We start from the raw sequence: 21,813 nt of genomic DNA, 5'->3' as shown, positions 1-21,813 counted from the left end.
GTAATTGATGCAATATGTGGTCTGGCATTGTCATGTTGGAAAATGCAAGGTCTTCCCTGAAAGAGACGACGTCTGGATGGGAGCATATGTTGTTCTAGAACTTGGATATACCTTTCAGCATTGATGGTGCCTTTCCAGATGTGTAAGCTGCCCATGCCACACGCACTCATGCAACCCCATACCATCAGAGATGCAGGCTTCTGAACTGAGCGCTGATAACAACTTGGGTTGTCCTTGTCCTCTTTAGTCCGGATGACATGGTGTCCCAGTTTTCCAAAAAGAACTTCAAATTTTGATTCGTCTGACCCCAGAACAGTTTTCCACTTTGCCACAGTTAATTTTAAATTGAGCCTTGGCCCAGAGAAAACGCCTGCGCTTCTGGATCATGTTTAGATATGGCTTCTTTTTTGACCTATAGAGTTTTAGCCGGCAACGGCGAATGGCGCGGTGGATTGTGTTCAATGACAATGTTTTCTGGAAGTATTCCTGAGCTCATGTTGTGATTTCCATTACAGTAGCATTCCTGTATGTGATGCAGTGCCGTCTAAGGAAGATCACGGGCATCCAGTATGGTTTTCCGGCCTTGACCCTTACGCACAGAGATTGTTCCAGATTCTCTGAATCTTTGGATGATATTATGCACTGTAGATGATGATAACTTCAAACTCTTTGCATTTTTTCTCTGAGAAACTCCTTTCTGATATTGCTCCACTATTTTTCACCGCAGTATAGGGGGAATTGGTGATCCTCTGCCCATCTTGACTTCTGAGAGACACTGCCACTCTGAGAGGCTGTTTTTATACCCAATCATGTTGCCAATTGACCTAATAAGTTTGTCATAAAATGACTTTTATTATATTTGTCACAAGAAGACTTTTATTATTTTTGTCAGTATGGAGCGATCTTAGAATGTCAACCCTGCTGCAAGATTTTTTTCTGAGTTTATAAACAAATAATTTTAAACATCAACATTATTTCTAGCATGCCTTTAAAAATAAACTTATATAACAATATAGTTAAACATTAAATTATATTCCAACAGATAATAAAATGTTTTAATATTTAAAATGGCACATTTCAGCGCATTAACAAATTGTTTTTCTCCTATACAGATAGCACACGTACGTCTGCAAAACGTCTGTTAAAAATCACTTCATCTGGAAAGCATCTGCTGTTAACAAACATCTGATAGACATCTTTAAGATGTGAGTTTTACATACATTCTAAATCATAAACATCTTAAAGACATCTTCTAAACGTCTATTTGACATCTGACAGGAAACGTCCTATAGACGTATTGCAGATGAGCAAACATTCTAAAAAATATTCCAGATGTAAACACGCACATTAAATAGACGTCTCCGAGATGTATATGAGATGTACGGATCATGATAATAGCTATGAACGGTTGTCAGTTTGATTTGAAAACTATTCCTTGTAAGATATGAAACATTATAATGTTATAATCCATTATAATGTTATAATGTTTCATATCTTACAAGGAATAGTTTTCAAATCAAACTGACAAACAACCCGTTCATTATGATCGTGATCCATCGCTTGGTTTAACTGTAGCTAATTGGCTGTAAAATTAATTTCAATGATCGTGTTGCTCGTGGGGGACAGTCGTGGGATAAAACACTTATTTTCTTAATCGTGGTTATTGTTAATTTTCTATTTTCATTGCATGGGTGGCATGATGTAGGCTAGGCTAATTGTTGATTGCCTACTAATTGCGTTGATGAATCTGCAGTTTTCATTCAGCATATCACTGACATTTACTGACACACGAGATATAATATCTTACTCTTCAAATCCCGTTCCGAATTAACATCATTTTCCTGAAGCTTAGGCAGCAAAATTCTGTTACAGCGGCTCGCGGCCAGATGCACCTGCTCTGAGCGCGCAACAGGGTGGAGAGTTTGGACCACTGCCTCCGTTCAGATTTGTCCAAATCTGGCTCTGCGCGTTGAGAGGGATCCCATATTTATCCTACGTCACCATTACAGCAGCAAAATGCAGAGATACTTGGAGATCAGATTCAGATCCATTTATGCACGCCCCCTCCCATCATTTCTTCAGGCGCGCGCTCTATATAAGGGATCTAGAGGCAATGTTGCCATCAGAAGCTTCACGCGAAAGCGAGAGAGAGATCCATAGCACACCAACAGTAAAACTTAAGAGACGATAGAGGATATATGGGCAAAGAAAAATGTTTTTTCTTAATTACTGAGTAGGTTGGTTTATTATCCAAAACTTAGAAGAAGTGGCGTCTGCCCTAAACGATGGCTGAGTAGCTCTAACTGCATGCAGTTTTCACCCAAAATATTCGTCAGTTCCAACGATTCTTTGGACTCGAGAAAATGTACCGGTCCACTAAAGGAGCATCAAAGGCTCGGAGGGATCAAATCAACGCAGAAATTCGCAACTTGAAAGATCTTCTGCCCATCTCCGATGCCGACAAAGCTCGTCTTTCCTATCTTCACATCATGTCCCTAGCCTGCATTTACACAAGAAAGTCCGTCTTTTTCTCTCAAGGTAGGGTTAATTTAAGAACTTGGGTTTTGGGGAGATAAAGTTCTTGATGTTACATTAACTTTCAGGCTCTGGAAAGCATCGTTACTTGGTTTTCTAAAGAACTAGATACCATAATAAGCTGCTTCTACAGAATCAAGCTGTAAAACCTTCTTAAAAACCTTTATTTTTTTTCGAGTTTAGAGCAGATTTGAAGTTTAGGTCATATCTGAGTAATCTCTGTCCCTGTCCAGAGTTCTGAAAGTAGCTAGTCTCTGTCTGTGGTGCTGATGTTGAGCTATTTGTGTGGATGTTGCATTAGATTGCTTTCTAAAATTACAATTTACATATAGTATAGAGCTTTACCTTTATGTTTTATCTTTACATTTTCTTTTGTCTTTATTAGTGGCAGCAGGACACGACATGAGCGGAAGCGCTCTGTCTTTACCAGAACTCTCGGATCTGCTGCACACACTACCAGGCTTTCTCCTAGTGCTGACGAGTGAAGGAAAACTTCTGTATCTGTCGGACAATGTCGCAGAGCACCTCGGCCATTCCATGGTAAGGAATATCAATGTAAATTTTAAAATCATTATAACAATTTGTTAGATCCATGTTGAACATTATTTCTGCGTTATTCAGGTGGATCTGGTGGCTCAGAGTGACAGTGTGTATGACATTATTGACCCAGCTGACCACTTCATCATGAGGGGCAACCTTGTGCCGATCACCACTACTGACACAGGTAATTTACACTGTTGATTTGACAACATCTTCCAGCATAAAGAACTTAAAACTAATGTAATTTGTAAAATAATAATGAAAACTTTTTTTTTTGTCCAGACCGCCTCTTTCGCTGCCGTTTCAGCACTTCGAAGTTTGTGAGGAGGCAGGGATCAGGAAACAAACTGGCGTTGGTTCGGGCGCGCTGTCTGCCACCTCTATACCACACATCCTCCTACTGGACCTCCAATCCAGTGTGGCTGTGTTTTTGCTCTCCACTGAAGTCCAGTGTCCCTCAGGTTTCTTCAGCTCGGAATCCTCTCCCCACCCCTCCTGCTGAGCAGTCTTTCCTCCTCTCCTGTTTCCAATCTCAGCACAGCCGGGACATGAGAATCCATGCTGCTCAGGACAGGTACAGTTTGAGTCCCTGTTTGTATATGATGAATATGTATTTGAGCGTGAGGGAATGATTCCATTGTATCTCTTTCTCTTTGACAGTGTAAGCGTGTACCTTGGTTATGACATCGAGACTCTGCGCTCTCGCTCATGGTACAGTCTGATTCATCCTCGGGATCTCTCTTACGCCTCTGCACAACACTGCGCCCTGTGTGAGTATATAACTTTGTTTATTTATTTATCTCAATATATATACGTTTATCAAAAAGCTGGTCTAGTAAATGTGGTTTATTAATTGGTCGTTGTGTCCTTTTTCAGTACATGAGGGTGGAGAGAGGCAAGTGGAGATGGTGGTCCAGGTAGAGGCAGCAGACCACACATGGGTCTGGCTTTACATTGTTCTTCAGCTGGACACTGGAGAATATCCCATCAACAGCCATAACTATATCATAAGGTATAAAGGCTACCAGTGTTTACTTTTAATATATAAAAAAAAAAAAAATAATTATTTATAATTTTAGTTAATTTTATCATTGTTAAAGGATTAGTTAACTTTAAAATGAAAATTACCCCAAGCTTTTCTCACCCTCAAGCCATCCTAGTTGTAAATTACTTTCTTCTTTCCGATGAACACATTCAGAGTTATATAAATAAATATCCTGATGCATCCGAGCTTTATAATGGCAGTGAATGGGACCAATGAGTATGAAGCTCAAGAAAGTGCATCCATTCATTTATAACTTGTTAAATATGGATATTTTTCTCACACAAACGCATTGCTTCACTTCAGAAGGCCTTTATTAACCCCCCGGAGACGTGTGGAGTATGTTTATGATGGATGGATGCACTTTCTTGAGCTTCAAACTCGTTGGTCTCATTTACAAAGCTTGGATACGTCAGGATATTTATTAATATAACACTGATTGTGTTTATCAGAAAGAAGAAAGTCATTTCCATTAATAATAAGATGTTTTTATACTCTTATAATTATGATATTATATTAAATATATTAAAACTATTTATTATAGTAGTGATTCAAATAAATATTTAATATTAAACTTTTAAAAACATACTATAAACCAAATTCATAAAATAATATAATACTATGAATAATCATAACAATCTGTCATTTTGTCTACTCATCCCTCAGTGAGTCTGAAGCCTGGTCAGTGCGTCAGCAGTTGTACTCAGAGCAGAACCAGCTGGCTCTCCTGTACCAGGAGGCACGGCAGAGCTCTGACCCTCTGTCCAGCCCAGACCAGGTCTTCACGCCCAGCAGCAGTGGCCTGTCCTCCCAGTCCTTCGACTTCAGCTTCACCACTTCTGGGCGGAGCTCCTCGGAAGAGCTCCCTAGTTCCTCTGCCCCATCCAGCATGGCACTCGACCCCCTTCAGGGCTTTTCTCAGGATGAAGAGAGCCACCTGCTACCGCACGGCGGTCACCAAATGTGGAGATCAGCCATGACTGTATCTGTATCCCCTGAACATCTCAGCAACATCAACATCCCAAGTCTTTCTACAGTCCCCCAATCCCATGTTACTCCTTCACCCCTTCCTCCATTCAAAGCTCCTCCTAAGCGCCAAAGCTCAGAGGAGTTTATTTGCACGCCCCCTTACACCCCAAGACTCGGAGGGGGAACTTTCATGTTTGGTGATGAGACCTTTAAATCAGACCATAACAAAGTAGGTAAAATGAGGCAGCCTATAACCTCAGCGTCCCTCTCCACCAGCGTTGGTCCCACTCAACACTGCCGCAAACGTCTTTATGAAACTCTGCCTCCTACTCCAGACAGCCCAGGCAGTGATGAATGCATTCTCATGGCCGTGCCAGAGATCAGGGGACCTCTGTACGTAGACGTCCCCCATTTCCCATTCCACGCTCCCCCGGAAGGCCTTTTAACCCCAGAGGCCTCGCCCACCAAAAAACCCTGTTTGAGTTTCTTCCCTCAGCAAGATGATACCGAAAGAGAGAGAATGGAAATCTCGCTCCTGGCTCAGTACATTAGCACTTTAGCTGAAGGTTTCTGTCACAGCCACCCACAAAGCACATTGGCTCCCCCTCATCACGAATCGTTTGAGGGCCCAAACTCCTCGCTGGCTCACATTGATGTCTTAATGTTTGAGGAGAAAGCAGTAGATGGCATCCCTCTTCCAAATCTGCCATCCACCTCCCCCGTACCTCCCTCACCTTACTCATCAGCGCTGTCCTACGCTCAGCGCTCCCCTGTCCACGCACAGGAGGAGGCAGCGACTTTGAACGGTGTACACCACCTCTGTAGCGTCCAGTCGACGCACCGTAATTGCATGGCCGGGGGTGGGCCGCAGGAAGCAGAGAGACCCGAAGAGGACATGGAGATGATGTCCTCCCCAGGGTCCACCACAGATCCAGCCCTTCCTGCCCTCACCCCTGCTCTGCCTTGTGCCCAGTCCCTCCTAGAGGAGCTGGTCACCATGGAACCTGTGTTTGGGGCAACCGCCCCGATGACTCCTGCCGAGAGGCAACAAGATGAGTTGTATCAACTCCCTCATCAAGGCGGACAACAGATCTTCTACCAAGGTGAGAAATGATTACATTTTTGTGATTTCAGCATCATGTTTCAATATCTCAACGTTTTCGGTTCTAAACTGTGCTCTTTCTGTCTTTTCTTACAGATGGAACCAGTGATCACATGTTTTAACATAAGTCTGTGACTTAATCGATGAAGTATGGCATATTGTCATCTTTTACAAAGCTATTTTTCTGGGATAATGTGTTAAGAGTTAAATCAAAGTGTGTTAAAAAGATTTATTTATGTTTATATTTAAATATCATGAAGTCCCATGAACATGCATCCTATTCATATTGGACTGTCACTTTGGGAAAAAATACTTAAAGTAACAAAGGCAATTTTACAAAGTGCCACCTTGTATTCACTTATAGTGAAGACTGTGTTTTACTGAAAGAATCTGTTTATGAATCACAACTGTATCTTTTAAACCATCGTAGAGTTCTACGGTCAAGTAGAGGATTGATTCCTACATACAGTACTCACTTTCTAAGTGCTTTTCATTATGTCAGTGCATGAAAACCATAGAAATGCTTCATAATAAACAATATTCCTTTATGTTTTTGTCCTTTATGTGGTTTGTAGGATTTCCATAAGTTATGTTATATAGGATTTGCTGCTTGCACTCTTAAAAATAAAGGTTCTTTATTGGCATTGGTGGTTCAGTGAAGAACCTTAAATTGCACAAAGAGTTCTTTAGAGTGGGAAAAGGTTCTTCACACTAAGAAAAGGTTCTTTGTGGAACCCAAAATGATTCTTCTATGGAGTTGCTGCAAAAGCTTCACTTTTAAGAATGTATTAGATGTACCATATTTTCTTCTTTCCAAAAAGAATATCATTGAATTCAATGCTCTCTTGTTTTCCAAATATGTATATGAGAGTCAATTAAATGCATCAAAGCGAGGTTCATCGGTGTGTGTTCATTGTTGCTGCCCCCTCCATTGTTTCATCCTCTCTCACCCTTTCATTCACTGCCTTTTTAGTGTGTCGCCATGGTTTCCTAGGAGCGACTGACGCAGATGATGAGGTGCTATCTGTTTTTCCTGACGTATGCTCTTGACTCAGAGGCACAGTGGAGACAATCAGCCTCCCACACACACACACACACATATGTCCACCGAATACAGCATGCTGTACAGTGAATAGTCAGCCTACACTTTCCCATTATACCTGGAAGCTCACGATAATACCCTATATGGCCTTTCCTGCCTCTCAATATCTGCTTCCATTTTTTCCTCTTGTTGCCAGGGGAAGCGATTTCTTCCTTTCGCAATCTCCACCTCCGTGCCCCTAAACCATTGTTTTCTTGTCAATTATCCAGTTATGATCCTTTTCATTGAGTCCGCCGTCCGGTGCTGCGCTGACCCTCCCACACAGGACCACGCGGGCTAACTTACCGCCTCGTGTCCAGAAATAGCCTCCATCCCATGAGTTTCATCTGAATAAAATTCTCTCATGTCTTCCTGTCCTTGTGAGAATGATGCACTTTTAGCAATTGAAGAGGAATAAAAATAGACCGGACTGAAAAGAGGAGGAAAAAGAGGGAATGGGGAGCGCTTGGAAGGTGCACAAGGACTTGCTTATTCATCCTGCTTTCCTCCCACTCCTCCAATCAGTCAGCTGGATTTCTTTTCATCCTCCCTCTTTCACACATCTGTGCTTTCTCATTCACATTGTCCCATTCATTAGGACCCTCTCTCCTTATGACTCACCCTTACCTCTTTAAATCGCATCTCCCTTCTCTGCTCTCTCGCTCTTAATCCTCCTCCAGATATGTCCACACAAACAGCCCGTGCCCACTTAAATCATAATGGAAATGCAAAAATTAAGATGCTCTCAACTTGTTTTCTGGATAGTATGATGAAAACATCCACCTACATTCTGTGTACTATTAAAAGATGAACAAAGCATAAGCTTCTAATGTCATGGTGCGACATCAAAAAGAACAATTTTGTCATCTAATAAATTATATTGGCAGAAATTTAGCAGAGTAAACAAAACAAAAGCTTTAAAATAAGAATTATTTTGGCATGTTATTGCAGCTTTGGGGGCTTCTTCCTCCCCAGGCCTGGGACGATGTTCATAGCCAGCAGCTATCGCCCTGTAGCCCAAGCTAAGCAGGGTTAAGCCTGGGCAGTACCTGGATGGGAGACCTCCAAGGGAACTGCTGCTGGAAGAGGTGTTAGTAAGGCCAGTGGTATAGGTGGGTTCTAATGCCAAGCACCATCCTTTGGATTAGAAGTTAACTGAGGTCCTGACTCTCTGTGGTCATTAAAAATCACTGGACATCCTTCGAAAAAGTGTAGGAGCATAACCCTGATATAACCCCTCAACCAGGTCCTATTTGCCCCGCTCTGTGCAGGCCTCGAACCTGGGTCTCCGGCATGGGAGTCAGACACTCTAACAAGGAGGCTAAAGGCTGCAACCTCTAGCGTCAGTTGCTAGAGCAGTGAGGTTTACTCGCACAGCGACTACTAGCTGGCCTCCGTTACACTGGCATCCTGGCCCATCTTGGCTATTGGTCTCTGTCCATCATCATGGCCTCCTAATCATCCCCATATATCTACTGATTCATCACTCCGTCTCCTCTCCACCAATAAGCTGGTGGATGCTGCACATTGGTGCTTGAGTAGATTCCCCCTTCTATACCACTAATAATAATAATAACAATAATAATTTGTTACATTTATATAGTGCTTTGAGTGCAGAGAATATCGCTATATAAATACATATACAAATTATTATTATTATTCTCAGTTGTCCACCTCTCACAATGTTTTATTTAAAGTCTCTCTTTTTGATTTGTCAGTATCTACTGTAAAGACTGCTCAATGCTGACGTTCAGTGGTCATTATTAGGAATTTTACAGAATGCTTTAATTATGTCCGCTTCGCTCTTCAGCAACCTCTCATTAAAACACAAATAGCCAAAATTATTCTCTAAAGCTAGGCCTATCTCTTATAATTACACTCTAAAAATAACTGTAAAAAACTAAACAAATTTACATATAAAATACCATTTTCATTTGAAGCAGTAATATATCGTAAAAACAATGCATTCTGGGTAATAATATTAGTCTTTTTCTTTGCTAAAGGTGACAAATTACCCATAATGCATTGTTTTCACTGTATATTACTTCTGTATAGTACAATGCATTCTGGTTAATATTATTTGTCAATTTCAAGAAAGTAGTCTCTTTTATAGGCCTCTTTTCTTAAAACGACAAATATTACCCAGAATGAATGTTTTTATGATATATCACTGTTTCAACGGAAAAAATTTTTTTTACAATTGAACAAATAAAGAGTTCATCATCTCTGTTTTATGGTTTTCTACATGTCAACAAAATTATGTGTTGATTACATACTGAATTTAACATTAATATTTGAAATGTTAAATGTTACACCACAGGCATTTTTTTCTTCTTTTAACCCCAAAAATAATATAAAAATACAAAAACAAATTTTAGATGTGTTCATCATAGAATAAGTGTATTGTATTAATTAAGTAGTTTTGTATTAATTGTATCTGTTAATGTATTTCTAATCGACGATGACTTAGAGGGTTAGTTCACCCAAAAATTAAAATAATGTAATTTATTACTCACCCTCATGTTGTTCTACAGCCGGCTCAGTGAGGCCTCCATAGACAATGCCATTCAAACTCACAAGGTCCATAAAGGTATACTAAAAACATATTTAAAACAGTTCATGTGAGTTCAGTGGTTCTATCTTAATATTATAAAGCGACAAGAATAAAACTAAATAACTACTTTTCAACAATATCTATATGGGCTGATTTCAAAACACTGCTTCACGAAGCTTCTGAGCTTTATGAATCTTTGTTTCGAATTATTGATTCGGATCTCAGCTGAAATCACGTGACTTTGGCGCTCCGATTCACTGATTCGATTCGTTAAGCTCTGAAGCAGTGTTTTGAAATCGTCCCATCATTATATATTGTTGAAAAGTCTTTATTTAGTTTTTTTGGCGCACAAGAATTATTCTTGTCACTTTATTATATTAAGATACCACTGAAGAATCACCGAACTCACGTGAACTTTTTCGTTTTTAGTATACAAAGTTTTATATATGGACCTTGAGAGTTTGAATGGCATTGCTGTCTATAGAGGCCTCACTGAGCCATCGGATTTCATCAACAATATCTTAATTTGTGTTCTGAAGATGAACGAAGGTCTTACAGCTGTAGAAGTAATAAGTGAGTAATAAATGACATTATTTTCATTTTGGGGTTAACTAACCCTTTAAAGCCTTATATTGTGAACGATGATTGGATGATCCACTAGATGGCAGTATTAGGCAGTTCAGTATAGAGCTCGTCACTGCTCTGGGATCGAGGAAGATTCCTCCGGGGTCGATGTATTCAACATGGCGACGTGCATGTCGGTAACATAACTGTGAGGGTGGAAGAATTCGTGCTCTTTCCTCCTCTGACGGAAACTGAAGTCAGCATTTAAGCAACGTCGGATACATTGTTTTCACGCAACGTGCATACATACAGGTACATTAAACATAAAGGGAATAATTTTACTCTGTCACAGTGTGTTGTATTATGTTCCACAGTTAAACTGACATGATACACATCTTATGGTTCGATTCTGCAATTGTTCCTACAGATGAATTAACAATGTCTTTTCTTGGAAGTCTGAGACCAGTGCTCTCGTCTGTTTTGCAGGGTGAGTCTTAGCAACATCGTTTTGATTAACTTTTAAAATAAATAATTGAAATGATATTAAAATAAGTAATGAATGATGCCACTTTCTGCTATGTTATTTTGTCAGCATCGCACTCTGTACCTTTCTGGTCTGGACCCCTCTTCACCAGGACCATGGCCACTCTGAATCAGATGCACCGTAGGGGCAAACCTCCCCCTACTCGCCCTAAGATCAGTGCCACTTTTGGGCATCCACAGCTCAAAGCTGTAGTTCTGAAGACCATGATCAGGAAACCCAAGAAGCCCAACTCAGCCAACCGCAAGTGTGCACGAGTACGTCTTTCCAATGGTCAAGAAGCTGTTGTGTACATCCCAGGTGAAGGACACAACCTCCAGGAGCACAATGTGGTGCTGGTAAAAGGAGGGAGGACACAGGACTTACCAGGGGTCAAACTCAAGGTGGTCAGGGGCAAATATGACTGTGCACATGTCGTAAAGAAGAAACAGTAATTACTATGACTGCGTACAACTGGATATATCTTCATGACTGTAATCACAAATAAACTTGGTCTGAAATGTCTATCATAATGTTCAAGTCTGATTCATACATATATATTCCACCCTACAAATAGTGTTTCTGGATCTGTTTCTTGTTTTGGAAAGTAGAAGATGTTACTGTGTCTCTTTGACAAAAATAAAAGCTTTTACTATTTACATGAATAATTTTTGAAGGCTGCTATTGAGTTGGTTTATCTCGTGCAAACTGCAGTCTGCATGTTTGGTATAACATGCTGCAAAATAATGACAAAAATGAAGACTGAATTCCAAGAATTAGTGTTCATAAGAAACCAAGACGTCTTAAAAAACAGTTCCTGCTGTAAAGAATTTATAAAACATTTAAACCAGGCATTTAAACACCTACATGTCATGTGTTTTTATTTTTGGCAGAAGTCAGTGGTTGGGAAAACAAACACTGCAGGAATGTCTTTTTATGGTACAATGGCTACAATCAGTAATATTTTAGTTTCACCTGCAGCTCGATTTGCGTAATAGATGACCTGAGATTTTCACTGTTGGGGAACCAGAATCCAGTTTGGCAGGGTCCTGCTACTGGGCTTTAGGTCCTCCTATGACTTTCAACAGTCTCTCAGGCTCTGCATCAACATTTACCTCAGGTATGTTTTCTTTGAAAAGGTATGCTAAAATATGTTTCATATACTGTATATTTAGTGAGGTTTATGCATACGATCCACGCCGGACGCATCGTCTACTGTCGATGCGTCGCGCTGCATCGTGTCGCGTCAACAGTGGACGATGCGTCCGGAGTGGATTGTAAGCATAAACCTTACTAAATGTGGGTTAGTGTAGACAGTGTATCGATTATGGGCCTCTCGCGGAGAGTAAAAGCAAAGTTACATTCTTAAAAAGCAATAGTATCTTAAGCAATTTTACTTTACAGGTACATTTTTATTGTTAAAGGTATAGTTCAACCAACAATGACAATTTTGTTATTATTTATTTACCCTTATGTTTTTCCAAGCCCGAATGACTTTCTTCTGAGGAACAAAAAGATATTTTGAAGAAGGTTGATATTACCAAACCGTTTTGGTTATGGAAACACTTCAAAATATATTCATGATCCACAGAAAATGTGTGTCAATTTGAACAACGACGTAAATATGAGTAAATGATGACAGCATTTTCATTTTTGTGTGAACTATATCCCTTAAAGCTGCAGACCATAACTCTTTTTGGTTAAAAATTATTAAAAATAAATTTTTTAGCAAGTACACAACCAGCTAGTGTTTAAAACGATCTCCTTACCTTAGCCCGATTCACAACGGTAAGCTTGTAATAATGTTTTATAATAAAATCGGTACTGGTAGGTTTCCGCGGGAAATTCGAGCATGCAGCCGTTAATCTTTGCGTCATTACGTCACGTCTGTAAACAGAAAGGAGTCCCAGCTAGTAGGCTAAATCACACGTGAGGATGCTGCAGGTGACATACATTTATAGCCTTTTCTCACATCAGCTGCAATAATTAAACTTATTATTTTGATGGCGGATTGTAATCCAGAAAGATCCAAATGACAATCATTAGTGACAGCTGGAGATTCACCCCTAGTCAAAAGCAAAAGACTTTGGACTTCGGAGTAGCTACAGAAATTGAAATCTACTTTAAATTTAGGTAAATCTAGGTAATGCTAATACACACGAAATACACAGTGACGCAATGCTGAGTTATTAATCTGTGATTCCGAAGTACAGTATCCACACCGATGTGGTGATTGACAGCAAACATTAAATTCATCCGTGATGATGCACAACCCACGTAAAGATGATAATTCTGCAAATAACTGCAATTGCAGGTTTTGAACAGAGATGGCGCCAAAGAGGCAAAACTTGTACAATGTATAAACATTATGGAAATTTTAGACTGTTTTAGACTATAAGACGTTTTACTGAAAAATAAAACAAATATAGCCTACTTAATAAGAATATGATTTTGATTGAAAATCAAAAGCAAGTACAAATCCTTTTCAGAGCCATGGAGGCCATATATGAAGTAGAGGTGACCACAGGCTCCATGACCCACGCAGGAACTTTTGACAATATATTCATTACTCTAATTGGCACACAAGGACAGAGTGAGCGGACCAAGCTTGACAGCTATGGAAGAGATTTTAAGACTGGGATGGTAAGATATATATATTATTTTAAATGTTTAATTTTAAAAATTCAATTGTGCTCAGGAAAGCTCTGACTGAACTGAGCCATCAGCTTCTCTAACTATAGTATTGTTTTTGTTTGTTGGTTTTACCTAGAAAGTAAAGTACAAAGTGACAACAAGGTTCACCCTCGGCAACCTGCTGCTGATCAGACTTGAGAAAGATAATTTCATATTCTTGCCCGAGAATGACTGGTTCTGCTCTCTTTTAAATGTAAGAACCCCCGAGAAGGATATGATCTATTTCCCATGCTATCGCTGGATGGGAGAGGGGGAAGTGATTGAGCTCCGAGAGGCCAAAGGTTTGCATATATATCTATTATTGCATAACTTTATATATCATTGTTATCATTGTAAGCAGTGATCATCCATAATTATTTAATTAGGCCTACATTACCATTCAAATGCTTGGGGTGGGAAAAAAAAACACTTTTATTCAGCAAGGATGCATTAAAATGATCAAAATAATGACATTTGTAATGTTACAATATATTTCTATTTCAAATTTGCTGTTTTTTTTTTTTTTTTTTTGATTATTAATTGCAGCTTTAGTGAGCATAAGAGACTTCATCCAAAAACATTAAAAACATCTTACTGACCGCAAACTTTTGAACTATAATGTATTTCTATTCTGACTGGGATTTTCTGTTGAACTTAACTTTCCTTTACTTTTATAATGTCTGACAGCTACAAAAATCTATGATGAAAAATATTCACAACTGAAGGAGCACAGAAAAAATGAGCTGACGCTTAACAAGCAAGTGTACCAGTAAGTTTGCACGATCAAGGTTTGTCTTTGCAATCTTCGTGCCATCTTCATTGTTTATGTGTATCTTTGCTTTTCCTCGAGGTGGACCGAGTTTAAAACGGGTCTCCCACAGTGTACGTGTTTTCAGGAGCCCCTGTCTCTTCCCTCAGTGGTCCGCTTTTCTTTCACTAAAGACATGAATTCAGCTTTCAACATCTCCACTGCGTAATTTCCTCCTAACCTACGTTGTATATATTATTATAAGTATTAGTATATCCTGTCTGGTCACTTCTTTAGACCAATGATGAATTTATCTTCCAGGCTCGGTGAGATCAAAATGAAGAAACTGGTGAAAAAACCTGATCAGTGGGTTCAAATGGAAGACATGAAGAGTGCCTTTTGGTCATCCAGAACCACTATCTCTGGTGTGATAGCTGCTAAAGTGATCTGTTTCACAGATTTGTTGACATCAGAAGATGTGTTTGGTGATGAGAGCAGTAAAACTGAAATAATCTGTTAGTTTTGTTGTTGCAATAATTTTTAATAGAATATGTGCAGCTGCACTGGATGGATGATGAATTTTTTGGACACCAGCTCCTAAATGGCCCGAATCCAATGATGCTCCGCAGATGCTCTGAGCTTCCTCTGAACTTTGCTGTTAATGATGGTATGGTGCAGCCTTTTTCAGAGAGTGGAACTTCTCTTACTCTGGAGATGAAGGTAAAACAATATCAAATTTGCTCTTTTGCTCTCTCAATATGTTATGTCTCAATACAAGCTATCACTTGTTTGCTTATTTTAACTCAACAGCAAGGAAACATATTCTTATGTGACTACAAAAGACTGGCAGATTTACCAAATCAATTCATCAATGGAAAGCAGCAGTATGTTGCGGCTCCACTGTGTCTGCTCTACAAGAACCAAATGGGCAAACTTCTGCCTATTGCCATTCAGGTACCTTTTTGCTGGGTTTTACAGACAAAAGACAATACCAGGATTGACTGGACCCAATCTAAAAATATGTATATTCATTCTGGCATCTGCACATATTGCTAATAGCACCCTGTTTTAAAGAAGGTTAAAAAACAAACATACAACGACAAACTTCCTTAAGAAAAATGAACAGAATAAAATAATATTCTTCTTCACCAGTATTTTTAAAACCAGATACATTTCATTTGACAAGCATAAGATATTAAAACTCATTTTTAGAGAATTTATTTTTCTTAGCACAGAGTTTTTTTTTTTTTTATCTAGCAAAATTAAGCATATATATAAAGTAAGAATATAAGATTTTAGGGAAAAGGGGGTAAGAAAAAGATATTTAAATCAGTTTTGAATCTTTTACAAAGCAATATCCAGAAAATAATAATAATAAATAAATAAAACTGAACAAATATACAAATCTAAATCTGATCTGAAATTAGATTTGATCTTGCTTGAAGGATGTTTAAACATTTTGTCTTGAAATCAAGACAAAAATACTAAGATTTTTTTTTAGTGTGGCTGAGATGGCCAGTCAGATGATAAACAAAATAATAAACAAACCTTGAAAATTGTTTATGCTTTCTTAACCTTTATGAGTGTGTATTATTAATTTTACAGCAAATAATTAAAGGGTTAGTTCACCCAAAAATGAAAATTGTGTCATTAATGACTCACCCTCATGTTGTTCCACACCCGTAAGACCTTGTTGAATCTTCAGAACACAAATGAAGATATTTTTGATGAAATTAAGGTAGGAAAGATATCATTAAAGTAATCCATGTGACTCCAGTGGTTTAACCTCAGTTTTATGAAGCGACGCGAGTGCTTTGTTTGTGCAAAAAACATAATTTACCACTTCACGAAAATATTGATCTGCAACGCGTTCGCGAGATCATCGCGACGCGTGCGTTTTGTGTTCACGCGAGAGCTGACATTGTTGCGTGAACGTGCTTTGTATAATATTATTTTTGTAAATAAAGTGGCAAATTATGTTTTTTCACTTCATAAAATTTAATTCATTTTTTTAACTGCCTATTTTGGGGCATAATTAGAAATGAGCCGATTCAGGGTGTGTGGCCCTTTAAATCCCGTGCTCCATGCCCCAAGAGCTCGTGCTTGCCTTAAACAGCATAAACAAAAGTTCACACAGCTAATATTACCCTCAAAATGGATCTTTACAAAGTGTTCGTCATGCAGCATGTCTAATCGCATAAGTACAGTGTTTATTTGGATGTTTACATTTGATTCTGAATGAGTTTGATGCTGTGCTCCGTGGCTAACGGCTAATGCTACACTGTTGGAGAGATTTATAAAGAATGAAGTTGTGTTTATGAATTATACAGACTGCAAGTGTTTAAAAATGAAAATAGCGACGGCTCTTGTCTCCGTGAATACAGTAAGAAACAATGGTAACTTTAACCACATTTAACAGTACATTAGCAACATGCTAACGAAACATTTAGAAAGACAATTTACAAATATCACTAAAAATATCATGTTATCATGAATCCATGTCACTTATTATTGCTCCATCTGCCATTTTTTGCTATTGTCCTTGCTTGCTTACCTAGTCTGATTATTCAGCAGTGCACATCCAGACGTTCTGCCCTTGTCTAATGCCTTTCATCCAGACGTTAATACTGGATGCCCTTGTGTAATGCCTCAATCATGGGCTGGCATATGCAAATATTGGGGGGCGTACACCCCAACTGTTACGTAACAGTCGGTGTTATGTTGAGATTCGCCTGTTCTTCGGAGGTCTTTTAAACAAATGAGATTTACATAAGGAGGAAACAACAGAGTTTGAGACTCACTGTATGTCTTTTCCATGTACTGAACTCTTGTTATTTAACTATGCCGAGGTAAATTCAATTTTTGAATCTAGGGCACCTTTAAAAAATATCTTCATTTGTGTTCTGAAAATGAACAAAGGTGTGGAACAGCATGAGGGTGAGTATGACAAAATTTTCATTATTGGGTGAACTAACCCTTTAACTGTCAGTTGCAGCAACAGGTGTCAGACGACAATCCAGTTTTCCTGCCTAGCGACTGCGAGTATGATTGGCAGCTTGCCAAACTCTATGTGAGGAATGCAGACTGTCTTGAGCATCAAGCATCTTTTTATCTGCGCACCCATCTGTTGGCTGAGACCTTTACAGTATCATTACTAAGGAACCTCCCAGCAGTTCACCCAATACACAAGGTACTCAAGATACTGTCAGGTACACTTCATTTGTTTGGGCCAAAAGATACTAAACAGCTGAACAATACCTGATATTCTTCCATAACCAGGATGAACAAAACCTTCACAGAGAGTCTCAAGATCCGTTTTACCATATTATGCCCTTTTAGAAAGTCTTGGTTTTGTTTGGGGCAACTAGAATAGGTTTTCATGCTTGAAAAAAAAACACATTATTTTTGGCATTTTTTACATTGTTGCAGCATCTCGCTTCCTAGTCAGTCAGCAACACTCCGTTTAGTTCCTGTGTATATGTAGCCCCTCCTTCTGAAAAGTATAATGTGCTCAGATTGGTCAGCTGGAGCTGTGTGTTCTGATTGGTCAACAACTTTGAGCATTTTTTTTTAGAAATGTCACACCTCTTACCATAACTAGAACTTAACCAGGCTTCGCCCCTTTATTTGCATACGCCTTGGGCGGGAATTATTTAAATGAGGAATATTGTGACATGTTCATTCCTGGAAGAAAACTGTTTCAGGGAGTTCAGAAAGTAACTTTGAGCTGCAGACATTTTTCATGCTCAAACATCAACATTAAACATTACAGAAAGTTGAACATGTAAAAAAGCATAATAGGTCCTCTTTAAAATCATCATGACTAAATTTCATATTTGTGATTCTCTCATAGTTGCTGATGCCACACACACGTTATACCCTCCAGATAAACACCCTTATTCGGGACAGACTTCTCGGTCCTGAGGGTGCTGTCACTCAGGTATTGATTTAGGATTTTTTTTTTTTTTTTTTTCATTTATTTTTTAATCTACACAATTACTTGCAAATCATTATTGCTTCAGAATACCAGTATTGGAGGTGAAGGGATGACCGATCTCATGAAGAAAGCGCTCTCAGACCTGACCTACAGCTCTCTCTGCCTTCCTGAAGACATCAGTGACCGAGGTCTGGAATCTATTCCCAACTTCTTCTACAGAGACGATGGACTTCGGATCTGGGCCCTCATAAATGAGTAATTTTTGCATTAATTCACTGTTACGTTTATTTTATGGCATCTCCATCATGCCACATACAAATCAGATGACTTTGTGATGAATTTGGTATGGGTCTCTAGATTTGTAAGGAGCATGGTGGAGTTTTATTACCAGAGTGACGGTGATGTGCAGCGGGACACTGAACTCCAGGACTGGATCAAGGAGATCTTCATTCATGGGTTTCTTGAGCAGAGCAGCACAGGTAAGTCAGACAATATGGCATAGCTGCGTAATGACATCATTTTTTCATCATCAATCTTACTTTTCTTCTCATTAGGAATACCTCAGTGTTTCAGTACAGTGGAGGAGGTCATTAAATTTGTAACCATGGTGATCTTCACAGTTTCAGCTCAACATTCTGCCCTCAGAGCAGGACAAGTAAGCTAAAAATGAAAAATATTCCTATATATATATATATATATATATATATATATATATATATATATATATATATATATAGTACAGTCCAAAAGTTTGGAACCACTAAGATTTTTAATGTTTTTAAAAGAAGTTTCGTCTGCTCACCAAGGCTACATTTATTTAATTAAAAATACAGTAAAAAACAGTAATATTGTGAAATATTATTACAATTTAAAATAACTGTGTACTATTTAAATATATTTGACAAAGTAATTTATTCCTGTGATGCAAAGCTGAATTTTCAGCATCGTTACTCCAGTCTTCAGTGTCACATGATCCTTCAGAAATCATTCTAATATGCTGATTTGCTGCTCAATAAACATTTATGATTATTTTCAATGTTGAAAACAGTTGTGTACTTTTTTTTTCAGGATTCCTTGATGAATAGAAAGTTCAAAAGAACAGCATTTATCTGAAATACAAAGCTTCTGTAGCATTATACACTACCGTTCAAAAGTTTGGGGTCAGTAAGAATTTTTATTTTTATTTTTTTGAAAAGAAATTAAAGAAATGAATACTTTTATTCAGCAAGGATGCATTAAATCAATCAAAAGTGGCAGTAAAGACATTTATAATGGTACAAAAGATTAGATTTCAGATAAACACTATTCTTTTGAACTTTCTATTCATCAAATAATCCTGAAAAAAAATATTGTACACAAATATTTTGTACAATTGTACACATTAAATGTTTCTTGAGCAGCAAATCAGCATATTAGAATGATTTCTGAAGGATCATGTGACACTGAAGACTGGAGTAATGATGCTGAAAATTCAGCTTTGCATCACAGGAATAAATTACTTTGTGAAATATATTCAAATAGAAAACAGTTATTTTAAATTGTAATAATATTTCACAATATTACTGTTTTTACTGTATTTTTAATTAAATAAATGTAGCCTTGGTGAGCAGACGAAACTTCTTGTAAAAACATTAAAAATCTTAGTGGTTCCAAACTTTTGGACTGTACTGTATCTATCTATCTATCTATCTATCTATATATATATATATATATATATATATATATATAGATAGATAGATAGATAACTTCTATTTATAATAGTTTTTTTCCTTTCTTAGTTTGACTATGGTAGTTGGTTTCCCAACACCCCTGGCTCTCTAAAAAGACCCCCTCCTACTTCTAAGGGAAGCTCAGACAAAAACACCCTGCTGGACACTCTGCCTGACATGAACACCTCTGCATATCTAGTATCAGTCTTTTGGCTTTTGAGCAAACCTTCATCGGATTTAGTGAGTGTTTCCTACTCAACTGATTATCCCATTTGTTGTAAATACTCACAAATCCCTACAAATCCTTTCTAATCTTTTATGCAGGTTTCACTTGGGCAATACCCTGAGGACTACTTTTGCCAGATGGCTCCCCAGAAAATTATCAAAGGTCATCAAGCAGAGCTGTCCTTTTTGAGTGAGTCTATCAAAGACAGAAACGCAGGGATGCAAGTGCCTTACACATACATGTGTCCTGATACGATCAGCAACAGTGTCAGCATTTGACACTGAGCAGTGTGACTCAGGACTACTAAAACATGTTTTAGTATTATTTTAACATGTTTTATTTTTTTTAACTTGTGGATGTTAAAGGGTTAGTTCACCCAAAAATGAAAATTCTGTCATTAATTACTCACCCTCATGTCTTTCTACACCCGTAAGACCTTCGTTCATCTTCGGAACACAAATTAAGATATTGTTGATGAAATCCGATGGCTCGCTAGCAATGACACTCCCTTTTTCGATGCCCAGAAAGCTACAAAAAACATATTAAAACAGTTCATGTGACTACAGTGGTTCAACCTTAATATTATTAAGCTACGAGAATACTTTTTGTGTGCCAAAAATAACAAAATAGCGACTTTATTCCACAATATCTAGTGATGGGTGATTTAAAAACAATGTTTCATGAAGCTTTAAAGCTCAGTGGTTCAGAGCACCAAAATCACATGATTTCAGTAAATGAGTTTTCATTACATCATAAGTGTTTTGAAACTTCAATAGTTCACGTGACTTTGGCAGTTTGTTACACGCTCCGAACCACTGATTCGAAACAAATGATTCGTTAAGGTTCGAAGCTTCATGAAACAGTGTTTTGAAATCAGCCATCACTAAATATTGTTGAATAAAGTTGCTATTTTGTTATTTTTGGCGCACAAAGTGTATTCACGTTGCTTTATAATCTAAGGTTGAACCACTGTAATCACATGAACTGTTTATATGTCTTTAGTAGCTTTCTGTGCATTGAAAAAGGGAGTGTTTTTGCTGGAGTCATCGGATTTTATCAAAAATATCCTAATTTGTGTTCCGAAGATGAAAGAAGGACTTACGGGTATGGAACGGCATGAAGGTGAGTAATTAATGTCGGAAATTTCATTTTTGGGTGAACTAACCCTTTAATTTATAAGATTTGAAAATGAATTTAGAATCCTTTTTAAACTTAACTGATGATTTACTTGCTATATAATTTTCTGATATATACGTTTTATTTCTTTTGATTTACTGCAGATGTAGTCTTATTGATTTGATTTAGATGCTGTTTTGAAACATCTAAAATGTCAAATTCAACAGTTAAGCTACATTTTTAATTCTTTGAATTTAATGTATATATATATATATATATATATATATATATATATATATATATATATATATATATATTTACACACACACTCATTTGTCAATATTTGATTTAGATTCTGTTGAAAATTTCAAAAACATTAATTTCTTTGAATTTACTATATAGATTTGCTGTCATTTGTCAATATTGACTTGATTTAAATGCTATTGAAATCATTCTAGATAGTGTTTTAAAAATGAGCTTAATAAAGAATTTATTTA

General features: G+C 37.9%; 3 protein-coding genes across 3 annotated transcripts; all 3 read left to right on the top strand.

The window, feature by feature from the left end:
* The first annotated feature begins 2,315 nt into the window (after positions 1-2,315).
* On the top strand, positions 2,316-8,208 carry npas4b (neuronal PAS domain protein 4b). Its single transcript, XM_048167545.1, has 8 exons — positions 2,316-2,538; positions 2,921-3,075; positions 3,157-3,259; positions 3,358-3,649; positions 3,736-3,845; positions 3,952-4,087; positions 4,784-6,189; positions 6,285-8,208. Exons 1-8 carry the CDS (start codon positions 2,364-2,366, stop codon positions 6,308-6,310), a joined length of 2,403 nt encoding a protein of 800 aa, XP_048023502.1. The 5' UTR covers positions 2,316-2,363; the 3' UTR covers positions 6,311-8,208.
* A 2,307-nt stretch (positions 8,209-10,515) lies between these two features.
* Positions 10,516-11,432, top strand: mrps12 (mitochondrial ribosomal protein S12). The gene is made up of 3 exons (XM_048167096.1): positions 10,516-10,699; positions 10,815-10,874; positions 10,980-11,432. Exons 2-3 carry the CDS (start codon positions 10,826-10,828, stop codon positions 11,360-11,362), a joined length of 432 nt encoding a protein of 143 aa, XP_048023053.1. The 5' UTR covers positions 10,516-10,699; positions 10,815-10,825; the 3' UTR covers positions 11,363-11,432.
* A 152-nt stretch (positions 11,433-11,584) lies between these two features.
* si:dkey-17e16.9 (hydroperoxide isomerase ALOXE3) lies at positions 11,585-20,761 on the top strand. The gene is made up of 15 exons (XM_048167095.1): positions 11,585-12,027; positions 13,397-13,550; positions 13,678-13,882; positions 14,268-14,349; positions 14,431-14,553; positions 14,650-14,753; positions 14,876-15,048; positions 15,139-15,282; positions 17,318-17,518; positions 18,182-18,268; positions 18,351-18,520; positions 18,623-18,744; positions 18,820-18,920; positions 20,044-20,214; positions 20,299-20,761. Exons 2-15 carry the CDS (start codon positions 13,401-13,403, stop codon positions 20,476-20,478), a joined length of 2,013 nt encoding a protein of 670 aa, XP_048023052.1. The 5' UTR covers positions 11,585-12,027; positions 13,397-13,400; the 3' UTR covers positions 20,479-20,761.
* The last annotated feature ends 1,052 nt before the right edge of the window (positions 20,762-21,813 follow it).

The sequence above is a fragment of the Megalobrama amblycephala genome, linkage group LG18 (genome assembly GCF_018812025.1).
Source record: "Megalobrama amblycephala isolate DHTTF-2021 linkage group LG18, ASM1881202v1, whole genome shotgun sequence".
NCBI classification, from domain to species: Eukaryota; Metazoa; Chordata; class Actinopteri; order Cypriniformes; family Xenocyprididae; genus Megalobrama; species Megalobrama amblycephala.
The sequence above is the reverse complement of the archived record's forward strand: the minus strand, read 5'-3'. Positions and strand labels throughout refer to the sequence as shown.

Coding starts and splice junctions, on each gene's coding strand:
- npas4b (XM_048167545.1), top strand. CDS start 2,364: ATGTACCGGTCCACTAAAGGAGCATCAAAGGCTCGGAGGGATCAAATC. Junction 3,260..3,357: donor GATCACCACTACTGACACAG/GTAATTTACACT, acceptor TTTTTTGTCCAG/ACCGCCTCTTTCGCTGCCGT. Junction 3,650..3,735: donor ATCCATGCTGCTCAGGACAG/GTACAGTTTGAG, acceptor TCTCTTTGACAG/TGTAAGCGTGTACCTTGGTT.
- mrps12 (XM_048167096.1), top strand. CDS start 10,826: ATGTCTTTTCTTGGAAGTCTGAGACCAGTGCTCTCGTCTGTTTTGCAG. Junction 10,875..10,979: donor GCTCTCGTCTGTTTTGCAGG/GTGAGTCTTAGC, acceptor TTATTTTGTCAG/CATCGCACTCTGTACCTTTC.
- si:dkey-17e16.9 (XM_048167095.1), top strand. CDS start 13,401: ATGGAGGCCATATATGAAGTAGAGGTGACCACAGGCTCCATGACCCAC. Junction 13,883..14,267: donor TGAGCTCCGAGAGGCCAAAG/GTTTGCATATAT, acceptor AATGTCTGACAG/CTACAAAAATCTATGATGAA. Junction 20,215..20,298: donor GCAAACCTTCATCGGATTTA/GTGAGTGTTTCC, acceptor TCTTTTATGCAG/GTTTCACTTGGGCAATACCC.